The 19,250-nt window shown below is 38.6% G+C and overlaps 1 protein-coding gene across 1 annotated transcript; it reads right to left on the bottom strand.

The window, feature by feature from the left end:
* Window positions 1-3,008: 3,008 nt before the first annotated feature.
* Window positions 3,009-18,335, bottom strand: LOC119889142 (calcium-binding protein 2-like). Its single transcript, XM_038700011.1, has 7 exons — window positions 18,255-18,335; window positions 17,451-17,717; window positions 5,884-5,914; window positions 5,642-5,776; window positions 4,196-4,302; window positions 3,233-3,380; window positions 3,009-3,139 (listed from the first exon to the last, which is right to left on the bottom strand). The coding sequence occupies exons 1-7, from the start codon at window positions 18,333-18,335 to the stop codon at window positions 3,114-3,116; spliced, it is 795 nt and encodes a 264-aa protein (XP_038555939.1). The 3' UTR covers window positions 3,009-3,113.
* Between the last annotated feature and the right edge of the window lie 915 nt (window positions 18,336-19,250).

Below are 19,250 nucleotides of genomic sequence, written 5' to 3'. Positions count from 1 at the left end.
TTGGCATTATCAGGTAGCTGCCATTAGCTACATAAGTTACCTTCCAGATGCTTATTTTTGATGCAGAGTGGCAGGTTGCAGCTCAGCACAGTTCACTGCAGATAATATAATAGTGGCTTGAAGCAGCAAACATTTTCAACTAATTTCTGTCACAACTTTCAAGTTTACTTCTAAATTCAGAGAGGAAAACTTTTGTTTGTATATGAATTAGGAACATATGATGTTTATGCATGCCTTCTGGCTTGTTTCAAGCAGTTGGCGCTCTTAATATTTTCCAACACACCATGTTTACCTCAGCGTGCTGTGTGCATGTTCTTTCCCATCTAAGACACGAAGCCTCTCTCTTGTTGAGTCTCAACACACCATTTGACTATCAGTGTACTGTAACAATGTTAGGCCTACACAGTATTATAAACTCCATATTTAATGGACTGGTTCTTTCTTTTTTTTACAGTTTTACAAACAAGATTTTACACTCACACCAATATATAAAAATAGGCTACATCTTAAAAACACACAGTCATAAATGTTGTCTATGAAGCTCTTGATATGTTTTACAGCTGTTAAAATGCTTAATCTTTCTATTGCACCTCAAGTTCTGATGTGGATAGTCATGTCAGTTGTAGGCTGGATACTACTTGTCCATCTTTTTTAAATAAAAATAAACTTTTAGATAAATGCTCTTTAAGCTGGGGTAGGTAATGTTGGAGGAACTAGCAGGAGACAGCTACATTTTAAAGTATCCAATAGAATAAATTCCACCCTATCACTTCAGGCCTCCCTCCAAAGCCACTCCCCCAAAACACATTTTCATGCACAATGAGTGTGCGCAGGTAGACCGCAGCAGAGCCCTTTAAAGAGAGAGTCGAGTCAGTGGGGGTCCAAAATGCTTGATCGTCACGTAGTTCATGGGGAACGCAGATAGTTCCCGGAAGTCCTAGGCGGGCAATTGAAAATGAACGAGAAAAACGGCAAAACGGTGATTTTAAGCGTTTGGCAATTTATACAATCCATGCCTTGATTTACAATATTTGTACAGCACACTGACAAGTGTATGTAGCTACAATACTATTTTTTAAAAAGGAGGACATATATTTTTGACAATAACAGCTACAATCACCTACCTTGTTGACATTTTTTGGCTAACCTTACATGGAAAAGTGTGTTCCTCTTGAAAACACATTTTAAAATGCAGATCAGATTTACCTTTCTAACATTCCTTTTAGTAATCCCATGGTACCAGGGTTACTTGATCTTAATGACTAATGTAATCTTTATCACTTAAGGTAGAACAGACAGGCGACTATCAATGACTGTCTTGTATTAATTCAGTAAATCTCCAATAATCTCAGAAAACAGCATGTTAAATGGTTTGTGCCTGTGTACTGTCTGACAATAGTCTCCAGCACGGTTTATTGTGCTGTGTGGAGATGCTGTTACAGAAAAAGGAGTATGAATGTAAAGGAAGGGTTAGACAAACCTACACATCTGTAAAGATTCATCCAGGTCATGGTTATCCAAGAAACGTTGAATCGGGAGCAACTGGACTTGGTTGTCAATGACGTTTCAGAAGAAGTCCAGTTGCTCTCAATTCAACCTTTCTTGTAAACAGCTAAAGGTTTGATTGAGAAATTTATGCATTGTTAAGTTATGGAACTTCATTAACAGCTTTTGCTACTGATGTTGGCATCAGTTACTAGATAATTTGTTAGTTAGGGAATGTTTTTATTTTCTCACACACAGGAACTTTCATGATGATGTGATATGAATTTGTACAAAGTAATTGTGTAATTAGTGTAAACATATCCAGTAAGAATTGAGTGTTCACCAATATGGTGCATTCAGCCACTATGATGTATTAATGTTGGTAAATAAACCTGAAATGTTGTGTGGAAAATACGTTCAAGTCGCTCCGCAGGCACATTTTGAGGCAGACCAGTTTGTCAAGACCAAAAAGTCAAGACTAGGCTGAAAGCATGCTACTCCCATCATCTTTGTGCATTGTCCTCAAACCTGTAAAAAGTCAGGTGTAATAAGTATTAACTCTTAAACAGTATTATTTCTTACTTTGAAGTGGTTAAATGTTATTTTGAATAAATATTACATTAACAGTGCCATGTCTTTTCAGTTGAGTTTCAGAGACTGAGGAAAGAAGAAATATAGAGACTAAGAAGTGAAGAAAGAAGGGATGCAGACACTGACAGAAGGTGAAGAAAATAATAAACATTTAAAGTATGATTTCTTATAAATGGTATATTATAATAGGCATTTACAATCATGTGTTGTTCTCTATCTCACCATTGTCCACTCAGTACTCTTTAGCATCACTGCTCCTCCACCTCACAGAGTCTACTGCTCTAATAGAATTCATGTTTACTATGAAGATTGTTTTTATAATATGTTAGTATACTACTTTTAGAGTTAGGGGTCCCCAACCCCCCAAAAAATAAGTAAATAACGTTATGAAATCTTTTATTTATACACGCACCGCAAATATGTTTAAAAAAAATTAAATACCACCTCCCCAAAAATACGCATTTTAAAATAAATTAATAGGCTGCCCCTGTTTATATTGTGTGCTGCTAACCTTATTCATTGCCAGTATCATCATTTGTTTGTAAATTTGTTAACCGTTAATGTCCCTGAATCTTCTAATTCAGTGGGGGACATCTACTAACATGCTTTAATGCACATGCTAACTTGTTTCAGTTGTGCTAATAATATATAATCTTGTTTTTCTTTACACGTCTTACCTTTTAAACGTGCATCCCAAATAGCATTTTCTATTTCATTTCCACTACGCTGCTAGCATTTGATACTAACTTCCGGGAACTATTCAGACGCTCCATGATCCGCCATTGCTGTGAAAAACTGTTCCATTGGAGTGAACGGAGATGACGCGACTCTCTCTTTAAAGGACTGCTGGCAGGTAGGCCAGCCAATTATTTTCTATAGCCATAGATACCGTTTTTTTAATATAACAAAAAACACTTCTGTGTTAAATTGCCTACTCCAGCTTTAAGGGCACATAAAAAATGTTCACTACAATGCAGAGTTCACGAATCCAGCAGTTGCATAATGTCTGTGTGTCCTTCAGCGGCCAGCTGGACTGGTCAGCGAGACATCATCCGCACAAACTCTGAAAAAGACAAGAGAAAGGAAGTGAGAGAGAAGTAGGTGAGGGTGGATGTAAACTAAGAGATCCCATAAAGGCAAAGTGAATTTCTCTCACCCTCAAAGTCCACCAGACCGTCTCCATTGAGATCAACATCTCGGAGGATCTCGTTGATCTCTCTGTGGGTCACTTGTTCTCCCATCAGCTTTTTCATGGCCTCACGCAACTCAGATAAGCTGATCTGACCGTCACCGTTAGAGTCAAACTGGACTCACAGAGAGAGAGAGAGAGAGAGAGAGAGAGAGAGAGAGAGAGAGAGAGAGAGACAGACAGACAGACAGACAGACAATTAATGTAATCACGTCTTGTTTTTATACTATCAAACTGAATACACTGGGACATTTTAGGAAATACACTAGTTTTTAATGCAGCCACAGTGTCATTCTTTATACTTTCACTGGATGGCACTAAACAAAGACATTTTCAAATACTTCACGATGTGCCATGGTTCCCAAATATTTTCTTGGATTAGGAAAATGAAAAGATGTCACACCTTGATACATTAGTGGTTTATAATTCAGAAACAACACAGGGAAACCACGCTTCAAACAAAAGAAATAATGTTACATTTATTAAAATAACATTATTAAGAACAAAAGCTGAATTTTTGCACTTTTTGGATTCTGTTGTACAAATGAAAATTAAAAAAGACAAACTTTTCTTCCCTTACCAAAATCTGTACATCTTGTACTCTTAATGCTGTTTTGCTTTCTGAATAAATCTTGCGAAACATGAATCTTGATAGCTTTGCCATCACCAGAGAACTCTTGTTTCTTTAAATAGACTTTTGGATTGTGAAAGTTATATCTGAATGGCACTCATCTCCCACCTGTTGTCCCTAAAGACCCTTTTTCACGGCAGATATTTTGACTAGTCATAGCAAGAAAGGCACTACATCACACTACTGATGAGTCCATTCCAGCAGCTAGACCTGAGTTAAATTAGTTAAAATGTCAGCAGTGAAAAATGGCATGTGCTCCAACAGTTGGCTTCAAATAACAACAAAATGTACATCCTGACCTCTTTGAATGCATCTCGTAGTTCTTTGACTCCGATCATGTCTGCTGTCTCTGCCAGCAGCTTAGGTCCCATCAGCTCCACAAAGTCCTCAAAGTCCACTTTTGCACCTACAACATGGAAGTTATATAGACAATGCCATGTCAGCTCTCATAATCATTACCTCTGATGTCCACATATCAACTTTAAAGTACAACAGTAAAAGCACAATAAATTATTGTTAATCAACTGCAACAGTAAACACAAGCTACTCTATTTTATCATTGTAGTTAAATCACCCACATAGTTTAAACAAGAAGTTTCTGGTGCAAACTACAGTTTGTTTGTTTCCTTCTGTTCTGCAGTTGAGATCTCTTTTGTTCTGACCTGTCCTGTCCTTGTTTTCTTAGCCTTAACACTAAGAGTACTGTGGTTCCCTAGTCAATTCTATTATGTCTCTGCTCATTTTCCTGTTCTGTTCCTGTTTGGTCTTGTTCGGCCCAGTACTGTTCCTGTTCTGTTCCTGTTTGGTCTTGTTCGGCCCAGTACTGTTCCTGTTCTTGTTCCTGTTCCTATTCTGTTCCTTTCTCTGTTCCTTTTCTGTTCTGTTGCTGTTGCTGTTGCTGTTCCTATTCTGTCACAAATCTCTTCTGTTCTGTTCTGTTCTGTCCTGTTTATGTTCATGTTCCTATTCTGTTCCTTTTTCTGTTCCTGTTCTGTTCTTTTTGGCTGTGTTCAAAACGGGCTAAACTGCTGTCTCAGAAGGTGTCTAACAGGACAGCGAGGCATCGAGTGCTGTTCGAAACGGCTCGAACGATCTCTTCCTGTCTCATGAGATGCTTTCAAGCTGCCCCAGCAACGGCCAGTTTTGAAGGCAGCATCGATGGTGACTTGATGCTGACTATTACCCATAAAGCATTTGCTTTTGAAAACTAGTCAAGATGGCGGACAAACAAGCCGAATTTGTGCACAAATATATGTTTTTAAAAGTTTTTAGTAGTTTTCTCGCATCGATTTTTGAAAATCTAATAAGAACTAAATACTGAACTATCATATTAGCCCGTGACTGAAACCAACCAAGTTTGTTCAGTATGATTTCTGAGGTGTTTGTTAGCTGTTTGGCTTTTCAATAGCTAGTTAGCTGATGCTGAGGCTAGCGTCTCTTCTGGCTGTCAGAAGAGATGGCGTGCTGACCTAGAAGGTTGTTTGAAACTAATGTAAACAGAGCTGCCTTCACTTGAAAGTGATGCCTTCTGAGGCAGCTGTCTATTACGGTATCGAGGAAGCGAGACAACTGCCTTCCGTTTCGAACACAGCCCTTATGTTCAATTTATGTTCGTATTCTATTCCTTTTTTTGTTCCTGTTCTTTTCTGTTTGTATTCATGTTCATGTTTGGTTCCAATTTCTGTTGCTGTTCTAATCTTTCGGTTTCTGTTCTCTCAGATGTTCCAAGCTGCTGTTCCACTAACAGATCTGCTGGCTCAGTTCGATGAGCTCCATCTCTGTAGGCATGTATCCCATGGTCCTCATGCACTCCCCCAGGTCTCTATTATGGATGTAGCCTTTTTTGTTCCTGTCAAACTCCACAAACGCCTCGCGGAGCTCTGATAGAAACACACAGAAAACACACAAGTATGTCAGCTGTAATAATATTATGCTGTAATTAATAAGCAGAAACATGCTGAGGTTTGCTGTAGAGAAATCGCCTCACCTTCAATCTCCTCTGGTCTCAACTCTCTGTCCTGTTGGAGAAGCAGAGACAACCATTAGCTCCTCATTTCATACAGTGCTAAACCTTTTTCTCTCACACTCACACACACAACTCACAAACACTCATGCTAAAAGTATATATATATATATATATATATATATATATATATATATATATATATATATAAACACAATTGGATTTGAATCAACATCATTGCAGTAACACCCAGACAACCACTGAGCAGGGAAGAAATCGTACACAAATATCAAGTGACCAGAAGAAATGAGGGAAATGATTAATGGACTTTGGTTTTATGTGGCTCAACTGTGAGGATGGTGTGAAAAGATGACAATTTAAACTATCTATTCACATTGCTTCAAAACTGAGCCTATGTATCAGATATTGTGCTTCAGAATTATTTGCAAACGTAGAGAAGTGATTCAGTGTTTGTTCAGTAAGCAGTCAATGGATGCACAAATCCAGTGCATCTCCAAATGAAAAATACTCAATATGGATTAACTTGTATACCGCATTATGATGTATATGACAAATCATGTACCGCAATTCACAAGAGGGGAATCTGATTTTTTGTGGGAGGTTGCCGGGCACACATCTGGAGATTATGAGATTTGGGAGGTTTAGTTTGTACAGAGACCCGGTTCAGACACACATAAATACACTTATACTGTCATGTACATAGCACTCAAGCTTGCACGCAGGCCCTCGCAATAAAAAGGCACATACTCACACAATGGAAGTTGTGGTTCAGTATCGAGGATGTTAGTCTAAGAGCTTTAGAGTGAAAACAATATGCTTTGGTTGCCCCCTAATTTTTCTCACAAAAAAATAAACGCATAATTACAATATGGGCTGATATCCTCTTAACTTCACAGCAAGGGACTTAATGGGACACACTGAGAAAATAACTGGAATTCATTTTCTTTCATATTAATAGAAACAGAACAAGATATGTGATCTGCTGGAAAAATCCCATCACGCTCAAGCTGTTTCACTGCTCCTGTGTGTATAGTCTATTCAAGATGGAAAGGGTCCCAAAGTGGACCCCACATTTCCTTTACTGTCTTTCCCAGAGCAAAATATAACCAGAGTCACTGAAAACAAATAGTACTCCTGTCACAATAGCATGGTTGTTGTCCTATTGATTAGTAGCTGAACGTCAGGAAAGCAGGTCTAATATGAGCTTGTCAGAGACAGGCAAAGAGGAAAGGAGGAAACTCAAAATACAAGAGAGTTGGCAAGCGACACTGAAGCCAGTGACTCGTTTTGTTAAGATGGCGGACAGTGAATAGTAAGCCCTCATCTCTGAGGTGATTTTGGTTTAGTTTCTGTCTGCATTTGTGTGTGAACATACTTTATGTGAACAAAGATGGTGAGCATGGATGGCAATTGGCCCATCTCCTATCATCCACCTCGAGTGAAAAGTGACGAGTTGGACTCAGGGTTTCAGGGTTCAGATGAGGCCACAAAGCCATATAGTAACCAGGTTTAGTGTTAATTAATTCCCTTAAATGTAACAACAATGTATTTCTTCAGGTGGCCTACCACCTGTGCTGTGTAATACCATGGTCATGTTTACTTATGTACCAGTTAGTTTGTTCCAACTTCATTCAGCACATATTCATTTGGGAAACCATACCATGTATATGTGACAAAAGAAATAGCAAATGTTTTCAATCTAGATGTTGGCCCCTTTACAAGACAGGCCTTATTATTTCAATGTATGCTGTGCTTTAATGGTGTAGAAAATATTACTTTAAAAAAAAAGTGATTCATCAAATTAGAACAAGCTCATGGATATTCAGCCTTGACCTTGACATCACATTTTACCAGTTTAGAGTAAGCTCCATAAAGCCAGTCAATACTTTTCCATGGAACTGAATGATTGACCCCTCTGAGCATATGCTGTGCTATCAGATTTGATTGTCTGACCCGGACCAGTGATGGGATGAAACAGCTAGTGTGGTGGGGAGCAGGAGGGTCAGCCACAATGTGGGGATGAAAATGAATCGAGTACGAGTGGAAAAAGTTGCACCGGGGTTGCGTGAATGTACACTTTGTGTTCTGTTACATACGAGCGTCTGTGAAAAGCCCTGTTTAAGGAAGATGCATGCCGGGCCCACAATGTTGTGCAGCATGTTGCAGTTCTTCACCAGCGCGCTGAAGGGATCGTTGAACAGCTTTTCCTCCACATCCTCATCCTCCTTTTCCTCTTGCTGCAGACCCAGCTGGCCCGCTGCCCTCACCTTACCCCTGAGGGGCCCATCCATTACCCCCTTTAGAGGCAGACCAGGCTGTTATTCCACCACTCCAATGCACTGCCTACATGGCTGATTTCTTCACACATAAAACATAATCATATCTTTCACGGAATAAGGCTAAGACTGTTTTCTACTCATGTAAACATTAGAGAGAATGTGGCTCTAAGCCTGGATTACATAAGCTGCTTATTATTTCAAGGCAACTTACATCAGCTGTTATTCTTACTGTAAAAAACTGTCTTGGTCTCTTCTCCATGTGTATCCATCCTGCTGCAGTCTACTGATACTTCTGCTAATTGTCTGCTCTAATGACTGACATCTTGTGTCAGTACATATTAGAAGTTATTAAAAGTATTATCCAGGGATTAAATAATTAAGGCAGGTTGCAAAAAAAGCTCTAAAAGCTAGTGGGTGGTCTTATACAATATTATTATTTTGTTACATGTACTTTTCCCGAATGAGAAGAATGAACTTCCATGCTTAAAGTTGCCGAGATGATTTGGTGATCAATCACAGAACTAAAATTTGCAAGAGTCAATTAGCAAGTGCAAGTGAAAGCATCAAACTCTGGTAAAACACAAAGATGAGACAAAGTACTCTTACCTTCTTAATTTTGTCTTTCCTAGATGGTTTGGTGCAGTTGCCCATTACCCAACCTCCCCTGGTCAACAGGAGATCTCACCCTATAATGTTCTCCTGCTGCACAAATATCCCCCCCCCCTCTCTCAGACACTTCTTTCTGATCTTATATGTCGTCTTCGCCTTCTCCTCTCTTTGGACTTCTCAGAGGTCCAGTTCAGGCTCAAGCTCAGAAGTGTGAGAAAAACCTCTCTGATTGTCCCATGCTGATTATCGTTCATCACATCAGATGCCAGCTCTAATCCATGCATGAGCAACACTGAGTGACTCCACCCATCTCTATGTAGTACAAAGTCAAGCGAGGTCATCAAACAAAGCAGCACAAAAACCAAACTAACCCAACCAAACTCTACTGAAGCAGCCCAGTCTCTGCAGCAGAATCAGCATCACTGTCTCTTTCTCATCACACTGATCAACGTTTTTAATCCCCCTCTCTCACTCCCTTTCCTCCTCTTTCCTTTTTACAGTCACTCTCTCTCCTCCCTCTCCCTTGCTCTCTCATTCACATGTTGCACCAGCATTCAAGTGACTTCATCGACAGCCTGAAGAGTTTTAGAGGGAGAATTAAGAGGACACAAACAGAGAGGCATTAATCCTTTCCATTTGAGATTAAAGAGGAAGATGGGGTGAAAAAAGAGGAAGGGACACAGTAGAGAGATGGAAAAGAAGAAACTAAAAGAGGGATAAACTGACCTCAACTTGAGTGCTATATCCTTAACTTTGAAAAAAATCCAAAATTGACATGAAAATATAGGCTATATATTTCAGTGTGAGTTAAAACTGAACCAGAACTCAAGCGATTGTTGTTAACTGTAAAAATTATTTTCTTTCAGCAGCTTTTACCTTTTAGAGAAAATGAACATATCAAAACAAAACAGCTATCATATGATCTAAAACAAGATTTCCTGTTTATCTACTGCCACTTAAATGACTAGATGTTGTCTTTTCTTTGCTTAACATTAGATTGGACAACAAAAAGGTATATGTACAGTATGAAACTGGTACAAAAATACAGCGGAAACAGAAACAAACATTGTAAAAAATATCTAAAATAATTACGAAAAGCAGCGATATAAATCACAGCCCCTGTAAAAATCCAAGTAGATGCTAAAGAACATCAGTAAATATGATGCAAAAGAATTTGGAAAAGTAAAAGTAGAAAAAATCTGGTTACCATTATTACAATTATTATTATTATGATCTATTGGGAGCTCACATGCTCTAAAATCAACTAGGTAACTGTAAAACACAACATAAACATAAAAACAAGTTAGTTTCCTGAAAATGTTTGGAGATACAGAATTTTCCTCTGAGCTGTGATTTGTAAGTGTTTTAAATCGTGCTTAACTTAAATTAATTAAACTAGCACAGCTGAGCCGTGACGCTTAATGACGGCTTATGAGACCCTAAGTATTATTCACTTGTGTCATCTCAGGTTACACTTGGCAGAATGTGACAAGACTCCAAGTCTGAGGTGGTCTGAGCTCTCGCTGAACGTAACCTCTGGTTTGGCTAAGTAGTCAAAAATGACATTATACATTCCAATTACAAGTTTTTAGTGCAGAGCTTAGTGGTCAGCTGAGCTTGTACAAAGCATCTGTCAACAAATCTCTCTCTTAAAAGCAGATTTGGCATCCTGCTTACTACAGTGCATCCATATGGAGAGCACAGCTTGTGTGTGTGCGTGTGTGTGTGTGTGTGTGCATGTACAAGTGTGTGTAATTTTACTCATCAGATCTTCAATTTTAGCTTCAAATGTTCTTTCTCCAAAACACACTCTTGCACAGTATATATACAGTGTACACAGTAAGGATACAATAAAGTTGGACAGCGTTGTTGTTTTTGGTTTAATGTGTTAATAAAAGCACGTGTGGTCATGAGGAACATGGGTGCTCAAGTGCTAATTGGTGAAATGCGGACAGGGAAAAGTAACTTTACTACACAGCCTGTATTTAAAAGTCCACTGATCAGATTTATAGCCTGTTTAGACATCTTTTTGTTAGGGAGCAACATTATCATTCATTTCATAGAGTTGTTTATTGTCCAATATTCACTGTCTGTCACTCTCTGACTGTCATTTAATACACTGTTATTATAAACATATAAATTATAGCCACTTTTAAAGATCTCCTAATTGACATGTTTTTATTGTTGTGAATAAAAGTCCTGCACGCTCACACTTATTCTGGCTGATGAGAGGAGAATGAGTGAGCCGTCAGCACAGTCCTGAGAAGAGGTCAATTGTTGCAATGATCACCTGTCACCACTAGAGGGCACTTTAATAACTATCTGATACTATCTGATAGAGAAGACTTCAGACAGTTACGATACAACCTCTATTTTTAGCAGAATAACTGAGCTATCACGCAATGATGTGCAGCTTAAGAGCAACCACTGTAAATGAGACTTTACTCTGAAACAGACTGTTCAAACTCTAATTGTGGCTGATCTGATCAACTTGCAGACATATATGGGTGCTGTCAGTGGGTCTAATAACTAATATAAAATAATACCTACAGTATCTTTCAAATCATCTAATCCTCTTGTCTGAGATCAAAATGACATTTGCTCCCGGCCTACTGTAATCTATTTTGCCACTAAGCCAGTTTTCTGAGAGTCTCTGAGAGTTTTGCCTTAACTGTCCATTAGATTTTGATTTGATGTAACCAACTGGGCACATGTAAAGGATAAAAGAAGCAGAAATAAAGTATGCAAACAGACCCTGGTCACATTTTAGCATCAAAAATATGATATTGTCTTTATACTTTGTTATTGTTTGCCAGCACCTTGAAAACTCCCCAGAAAAGTATAATTTTTAAAACTTAAATGCAAATTCACAGCAAGAGTTGGTTCACATAACATTGATATAGGTGAATATTTTCCATACAAACATCACATTTTCACCTGTAGCGTAAGATTTAAGTCTGCTGTGCATGTGTAATTTATTTATCGTGTGTGACACAGAAATACCGTCTTATGTAATGGAGGTCCCCACATCAGAATTAAAAATGTAACATCTGAAGTATAAAGTAACACATTTTTCAACGTCACATTTGTGACCTTGCCTGCAATTTTGTAGTGGGGACATGTTTTATCTACTAACTTTGAGGAACAATTAACTAATTTACATCTACGCTCCTGTTTTATAATTAGGATATACTTAATAGGGTGCCACTCAATGTAATGGCCAATTTCTTTTTTCAACATTTTCCATGTTCCATGTCCCACCCCCTCATTCTGTTCCTTGTATGATGCATAGTAACTGTGAGAAGTTTCATTCAGATATATTAATATTTACTGGTAGCTCAAAAGGCTCATTGTTTTTATATTTACTTTCATTGCGATAAAATGTTATTTAATTCAAAATTTCTCTACCAAAGTAAATTAATCCTTGAGTCAGTATTGTTATATTTTTTTACTGTTCTTTTTCATATTCTGGTTTGTGTTATTATTTGGTTTAAATACTATGTACTCAGAATAATATTTTTGGGTTAGCACTATTGCAGCCGTAATAATAATAATAATAATCTATAATAAATAAAAAATTTGTAGAGCACTATTCAAAAACAAGTTACAAAGTGCTTCAACAAGTGCAAAGACAGCAATACAAGCAAGATAACATTGAAAAGACCAAAATACACGTTTAAGATAAATATAAAATAAGTAAAATAGAATAAAATAAAGTTAAATAAGATTGGGAAAGGCTCTCCTATAAAAGTATGTTTTAAGAAGGGACTAATAAGATTTCACTGACTCAGCCGACCGGATTTCCTCGGGCAGGCTGTTCCAGAGCAGTAGTCAGTAGTATAATTAACTCTGTGCAGGGTCGCGAAGGGGCTGGAGCCAATCCCAGCTGTCATTGGTGAACCCTGGACAGGTTGCCCGTTCATCAAAGGGCTAACTCATAGAGACAAACAAGTCATATGTATTTGAATAGCACCTTTCTAGCCTTTTCGACCACTCAAAGTGCTTTACACTACATGTACAGGGGCGGCTGTGGCTCAGGAGGTAGAGCGGGTTGGCCGTTAATCGGAAGGTCGGCGATTCAATCCCTGGCTCCCCCTGGTTGCGTGTCGAAGTGTCCTTGGGCAAGATACTGAACTGGCTATTCCGCCAGTGTATGAATGAGTGTGAATGCTAGTTTCCGTTTGAGCACTTAGGCTCAGTGTATGAATGTGTGTGACTGGTGAATGCAGATGTAGTGTAAAAGCGCTTTGAGTGGTCGAAAAGACTAGAAGCTAGGCGCTATACAAGTACGGAGCATTTACATCACATTCACCCACCTATGAGCAGAGACCCAACTGCTCATCAGAAACAGAAACTCATTCACAGACTGATGGCCACCAGGAGCAATTTCGGGTTCCCAACCTTCCTTTAAGGGGACGACCGTTCTACCCACGACGACCGTTCCATAATTAAGGTCTATCTGAAAGTCTATGTGGTTTGCATGTGTTTCGTCCACTTCATAGAAATCTGCAGCTACTCTGTGAGCTGGAGAGCTAGCCTACAACAAAACTAACTGTTCCCCTTCGAGGGAACTCGAACTGCGTCGGTTACGACACTATGAGGCAGTGTCTCGTTCCCCTTCTCGGGGAACCAGGGTTACATACGTAACCCGAGACGTTTTTTAAGCTGCAATACAGTCATTCTCTGGATACTTAAGTGTTTATTATTAACTTGTGAAGTAACTGTTAGCAGCTATGTGTCTTCTTTTTGAGGAGTTTTACATTATTCTAACTTGTGATATTAAAGTTAATTGAAAGGAAAAAGGAAATAAAGGAAATTGTTGAATATTGTAAAACAACTGTCAGTGTTGAGCTACCAGTAAAAAATATTAGAAAACATTCAAATTTTGTCAACTTAGTTTTTGTCACATTATTAACACATTTGAGGGGTGGGAAGATGAAAATTAGAAACTTTATTTTTGAGTGGCACCTAAATACTTAATGCATTGTCTTACTCACATGTGAATACCCCATCGCCTCATCTTTAAACACTGAACGTCAATGACCAATATCTTTTAACTTCTGAGTCAGTTTCAGTCCAAAATACAAACAAAACATATTATATTAACAACCCACAACCCTTCTGTTAGAGGGAATTCAATTGAAAAATCAACTCTCTACAGCAAAAATTTACCAACCATGTTAACTACGTCTCTCAGTGAGTTCCTTCATGATACACCTCGATGACAAAACTGACACCATGCATGAATAACCAATAACACAACCAATACCATTAAGCCTGATTAATTACCAGGCTGATTCTCCCTTACTGGTGGTTTCAATTAATCATGCAAATGAGATGCTGTTCGTCCGTCCGTGTGTGTCTGTGTGTGTGTGTGTGTGTGTGTGTGTGTGTGTTTGTGTGTGTGTGAGAGAGAGAGAGAGAGAGAGAGAGAGAGAGAGAGAGAGAGAGAGAGAGAGAGAGAGAGAGAGATGGGTTGTACTCAGGTAATGTGACTCTGTTCTTTGTTTTGGACTCTTGTACCCCTGTCAAGAACGTGGGTGTATGTGTGTATGTGAGTATGTGTTTGTGTGAGTGTGTGTGAGTGAGACATATCATGTACTGATCTGGTGTCAGATATAGATCAACTGGTGTCCAGTAACGACTGCTGTCATTCAGAGAAAGACTTGATGACACAGAATAGATGGTTGAAAGGGTGGAAGGAGGGGAGATTGTTTAAAAATAGGGATGTAAAAATACTCCATCACAAGTCACACACACAGATAAAATGACACAGATAAAAATACACAAGTATTGTAATAAAAAAAAAATATACTGTCTTGTGTTATATTATTATATATTTCATGTTCTTAATACCGATGCATAAATGTGTAAAAAGCATTTGAATGTTGTAGTTGCTCAAGGTTGACTGCAATTTAGCTACTTTACATAATATTGGGAATTTTAATCAATAAAATGTATCATATTTTATATGTTGAACATACGTTTTAGATTTAAAATATGAATCTAGAAAGTAAAGTGTGAAGTTGTCAAAAGTACAACACTTCCCTGTGAAATGTATAAAGCAGCATAAAACAGAAATACTTAAGTACAGTCAGTACAAGTATATCAAATTGTACTTAAGCACAGTACTTGAGGAAACATACTTAGTAACTTTCCACCACTGCAGAGAGGAATGAGAGAAAACCTTGGATTGTGTGGGTTTGTGAAAAGGGTAATAATGTAATTTCTTAATTTCCTAAAAGAATCATGTGATTTGATACTAATTATAGCTAACAAACTTTCACACACACTATCAACAATTAATCAAATAATAGCTGCTGTTCCCCAATATACCTCATGTTGTATTGTGTTGAACACACAAAAATGTGACAATTGCCCTGCATGGAGAATAAAGTTTGCAACAATAAATGAATAATGGGGCTTAAATGGAGCCGTTATCTGAAGGAAATTCCATAAGGAAATTCAACAACTACTTATAAAATCAACTAAGTAAAGTAATCTCTAAATAAAAGTTTGTCTTACGTTTCCCATTATTAGAATTAAATTACATAATAGTTGGGTCTCTGTAAATAAAAAAGAGACTGGTCTGGGCCTGCTCTATATGAAAAGTGCAATGGGATAACTTCTGTTATGAATTAGCCATATATAATCCAAATAATCTCTAAACTATACTGCTGTATATCTTTTGTCCTGTGCAATTATATTTATTTCTATACTGTGCCACTACCTTCTGCTGTGATCTGATCAATCACATATAAATGGTGTATATTTAACTCTTATTCTTATTTTTCTATTTCTCTTATATGTTGTATTTTTCTATTCTGTTTTTAATGAATACGAATCGGAGCTTCTGTAACAAGTGAATTTCTCTGGTGTGGGACTAATAACGTCTAGCTTATGTTCTAAAACATTTTTCAGGAAAACCTCCTAAGAAATGAACACATACATGTGCATGAGTCATTAGATATCTGTTACAGCAAGAGAGAAACATTGTTCTTTTATATAACTACCTGTTTTTGAAGTATTGCGTATGGTCTGGCATCTATTTTGCTAATTTTGTCTTATTGTTACAATTTACCCCAGCATTTGTTACAACCAACCCCTGTATTGGGGCAGGTTGTAACAAGGGAACACAATGCATTTGACATCAACTCACGAGGTCTGTTACATTCTTGTAGAGGATTGAATTGGTGCCATTTGTAGTGAACAAATGTGGGTACTTTGTATAAAAGTTTGAGAACTCTAGCTACAAAATTCTGTGAGTTATAGTTGCTGAAGCAAAAAGTGTTACAACCATACCCGGTCTCCCCTACTCAAAGTATCATAAATACAGTATAAATTAAAACAATATCTCTTATATATCTCGTGTGCAATTCAGAAGTCAAATAACCTAAACATATTGAATAATACAAAATGCCACATATAATTACAAAGGCAACATTTTGCATTCAAATCAGCTTCAGTTAAGCCAGTCAGGTTTAAAACAGAGATGTAGACCTGCTCCCTGATAGCTGCTGGATTAGAATCATCCTTTAAGATGTTCTGGGCATTTTGGTGAAGCCAAAAATGAAAGTGTAACTGAGCTTATTTTTATGAATCACTTTAAGAAGATGATGAGTTTGTGAAAGCCCCTTCAAGCTCTGTCTGCTTGATTTCAGGGGGGGCTGAGGGTCTCTGTGACTCTGCCTGTTATTGCACGCCAAGTTTCATCCTGTAATGCACCGGTTGTAAGGTTCAGGGACCCCCGAGGAAAAGATTAACTATCTCTTCTCTTAAGACTTTGCCAACGTTGTCCTCAAGTGGCCCTCTCTCCCACTCACTCAGCCGTTCGCTCTAATTTTGGTTCATTTGCATCACCGCTGACATCACATTTTGTTTTTCTTTTTATATTGGTCTCCTGTTTCTATCCTCAGCGCACATTCATAATCACACACTGCAGATCTTGCTGACGTGATCAGGTGGACTATTTCTTTTTATCAGAAAAAAACAAACATCCAGAGTGATTCACAAGTCAGGAAGCGAGTATAGGCTTTAATTTCTTTTGATTTCATTTACACACACCACTTTCCAGGTAACAGATGCTGTAATGGTGTGGCCTACCATGCCATGTCGCACGTCACTACTTACCATGTGCGTGATGGGATGTGATACGATACTTACGACCGCCACAGAGATACAGTGTTCATCAGATCTCTGGCTGACTATGGCGGTATCTGTTACGGATTACACTTTCATAATGTTTCCCAAAGTAAAGGAGTTTAAATCCTCTCTCACACACGCACAATCTCCATCCTTTGCTTTAGCCCTTGGTGCTTTGCTGCCCTCTTCACACAGAGGGATTTGGGGGTTGAACGAGAAGGCAAAAATGGTGAACATTTGTGTCAAATGCCCCTTTATCATCACAGATCAAAGAGTTCGGGTGTGTGGGAGCGGCTCTTTACAAAAAGTGGAGCAGAGCCAGGCTTTAAATTTGAATCAGAGGCTTAAGGTTTCAAGCAGTTGGCCATCCTTTCTTTCAGCCGGAGAACAGCAGATAACTGCACACACACGCGCGCGCACTCACACACACACAAAGTGGTAAAAGACACATACATACACACAGACACACAGTGGTAAAAGACACACACACACACACACACACAGGTGAACGTCTTACAAACTGTAGCAGATGGTTCCTACCTGTCCAAACACAGAGTCCACTATGGGCAGCAGGTCAACGGGCTCCACCTCCTCTTCCTCCCTCTCTCCCCTCTGCGGCCCCTCCATCATCTCCTTCAGCGTCTCCTCCAAAGCCTCACCATCCTCTGTTGACGTCTGGGGGGTCTGACCGGATTTGTGATGGCGAGGAGGCTGAGGTGTGGCACTCTGCACATCTCCAGCACCCCCTCCCTGCTCACTGGTTCGCCTCTTCTGCTTCTCCAGCTTCTTCTTGATGGCGGCCTGTACCTGAGTGGGGGGGGGGGGGGGGGGGTTGTCTACTTTACATCTGATCTTGAAAGGTGCTTCATAAATAAACTATAAATGCTTTACTTACCTATGAAATTACACTATGTAATTATAATCATGTTATCAACATATTAACATTTCATGATAAACATACAACAGTGTTTTAAGCTTTGTATTCATAAACTTCAGATAATTAAATGCTTTTTAGTTTTTTTTTTGCCTAAATATCTTCTTGGGCTCAAAAGACTTGTACTTTTCTCTTTAGTTTATCTGAAAACTTAAACATTTGCCAAATATGGAGATACATGCTTTTCGCTAGACAGCAATGATGATCAGTTACATCAAGGGTTAAACAATCATCCATTCATGCAAAATTAAATTCATATAAATGTGTCTTTGTGTACATAGATGAATATATGCACACAGAAAAGCATCTCGATATGTATTTAGAAATAGATGACAGCTTGACAGAGACAATAACATAAAAATTAAACTACATAAATACAGTCCATATTATATACACTCATATTCACACACCTGTTTTGGTGTCTTCTGCTGTGGCGCACTCATCGCTCCGGCACCTCCTCCGGCGGACGGCTCTCGAATGATCATGAACATCTCGATGTCACAGGCTCACACACACACACTCTCTCTCTCTCCCTTGCTCGCTCTCCCCCTCCCTCACCCTCTCTCTTACCTCTTCCCTGCTCTCCTCTCTTCTGCAGTAGCTCTTGATTGTTTGTTTTTCGTTTGTTTTATGTGCTAAAATTTCCCACAAAGTTAGCAATAAAGGTCATAAAAAATTCTGTGTTCCACAAAAACTGCTTAAGAATTCAGCTCTATTGACACAGTGGAAGTCTTTTGCTTATTCCAGGTTTAAAAAGAGACAGATAGAGAATGAATGGATAAATAATAGCTCAAATGTACTTCCTCCTCTCTGCCCGAGTATGTCCTCCAGTTGTTTTCCTCAGTATTGCACCATGCTTCCGTCCATATCTCTCTCTTGGTGTCTGCAGGTGAGGAGGTTTTTATCATCAGCTGTTGTCTTGGCTCTGGGATTAAATTCCTGCACCTCTGCCCCTTCTCGCTATCTCTTCGTCCTTTAGGTGACACTCTATACCTCCTGAACTTTACCTCTCTCACGTTATCTACCTGTAACATATCAACCTCTCTCTCTCCTTCTCTTCCTCCCCTTCTTCCACCTTTCCCCTTCACTACAGGTAAACACTCCTCCTGTTGCCTGGGTGCTTTGTCACAGCTACCATTCCTATCATTAGTGTAGATGTGTAAAAAATGCTGTAAAGTAACAATGCTTTCAAAAATAGACATGTTAATAGACTATGTTTATCAATTAAGAAAAATTAAAAGTGAGTGAACAGAAGAAAAAGCTCAAAAATCAAAAATCAAATCAATATTTGGTATGACCAGCCTTTGTCTTCATAACACCATCAATTCTTCTAGGTACACTTGCACAAAGTCAGGGATTTTCGCTCGGCAGCCATCTTGGCAACGCCTCCAGGCAGCTATTTCGGT

This window comes from Micropterus salmoides, unplaced genomic scaffold (assembly GCF_014851395.1).
Source record: "Micropterus salmoides isolate LMB-PRFRI ecotype aquatic unplaced genomic scaffold, ASM1485139v1 Ms_hic_scaffold_5, whole genome shotgun sequence".
Lineage (NCBI taxonomy): Eukaryota > Metazoa > Chordata > Actinopteri > Centrarchiformes > Centrarchidae > Micropterus > Micropterus salmoides.
The sequence above is the reverse complement of the archived record's forward strand: the minus strand, read 5'-3'. Positions and strand labels throughout refer to the sequence as shown.

What these genes read in the sequence shown, in the direction of transcription:
- LOC119889142 (XM_038700011.1), bottom strand. Translation starts at nt 18,335, where the DNA reads ATGTTCATGATCATTCGAGAGCCGTCCGCCGGAGGAGGTGCCGGAGCG. An exon ending in AGCAGAAGACACCAAAACAG is followed by an intron (nt 17,718 to 18,254) that starts GTGTGTGAATAT and finishes CCCCCCACTCAG; the next exon opens with GTACAGGCCGCCATCAAGAA. An exon ending in GAGACCAGAGGAGATTGAAG is followed by an intron (nt 5,777 to 5,883) that starts GTGAGGCGATTT and finishes TGTTTCTATCAG; the next exon opens with AGCTCCGCGAGGCGTTTGTG.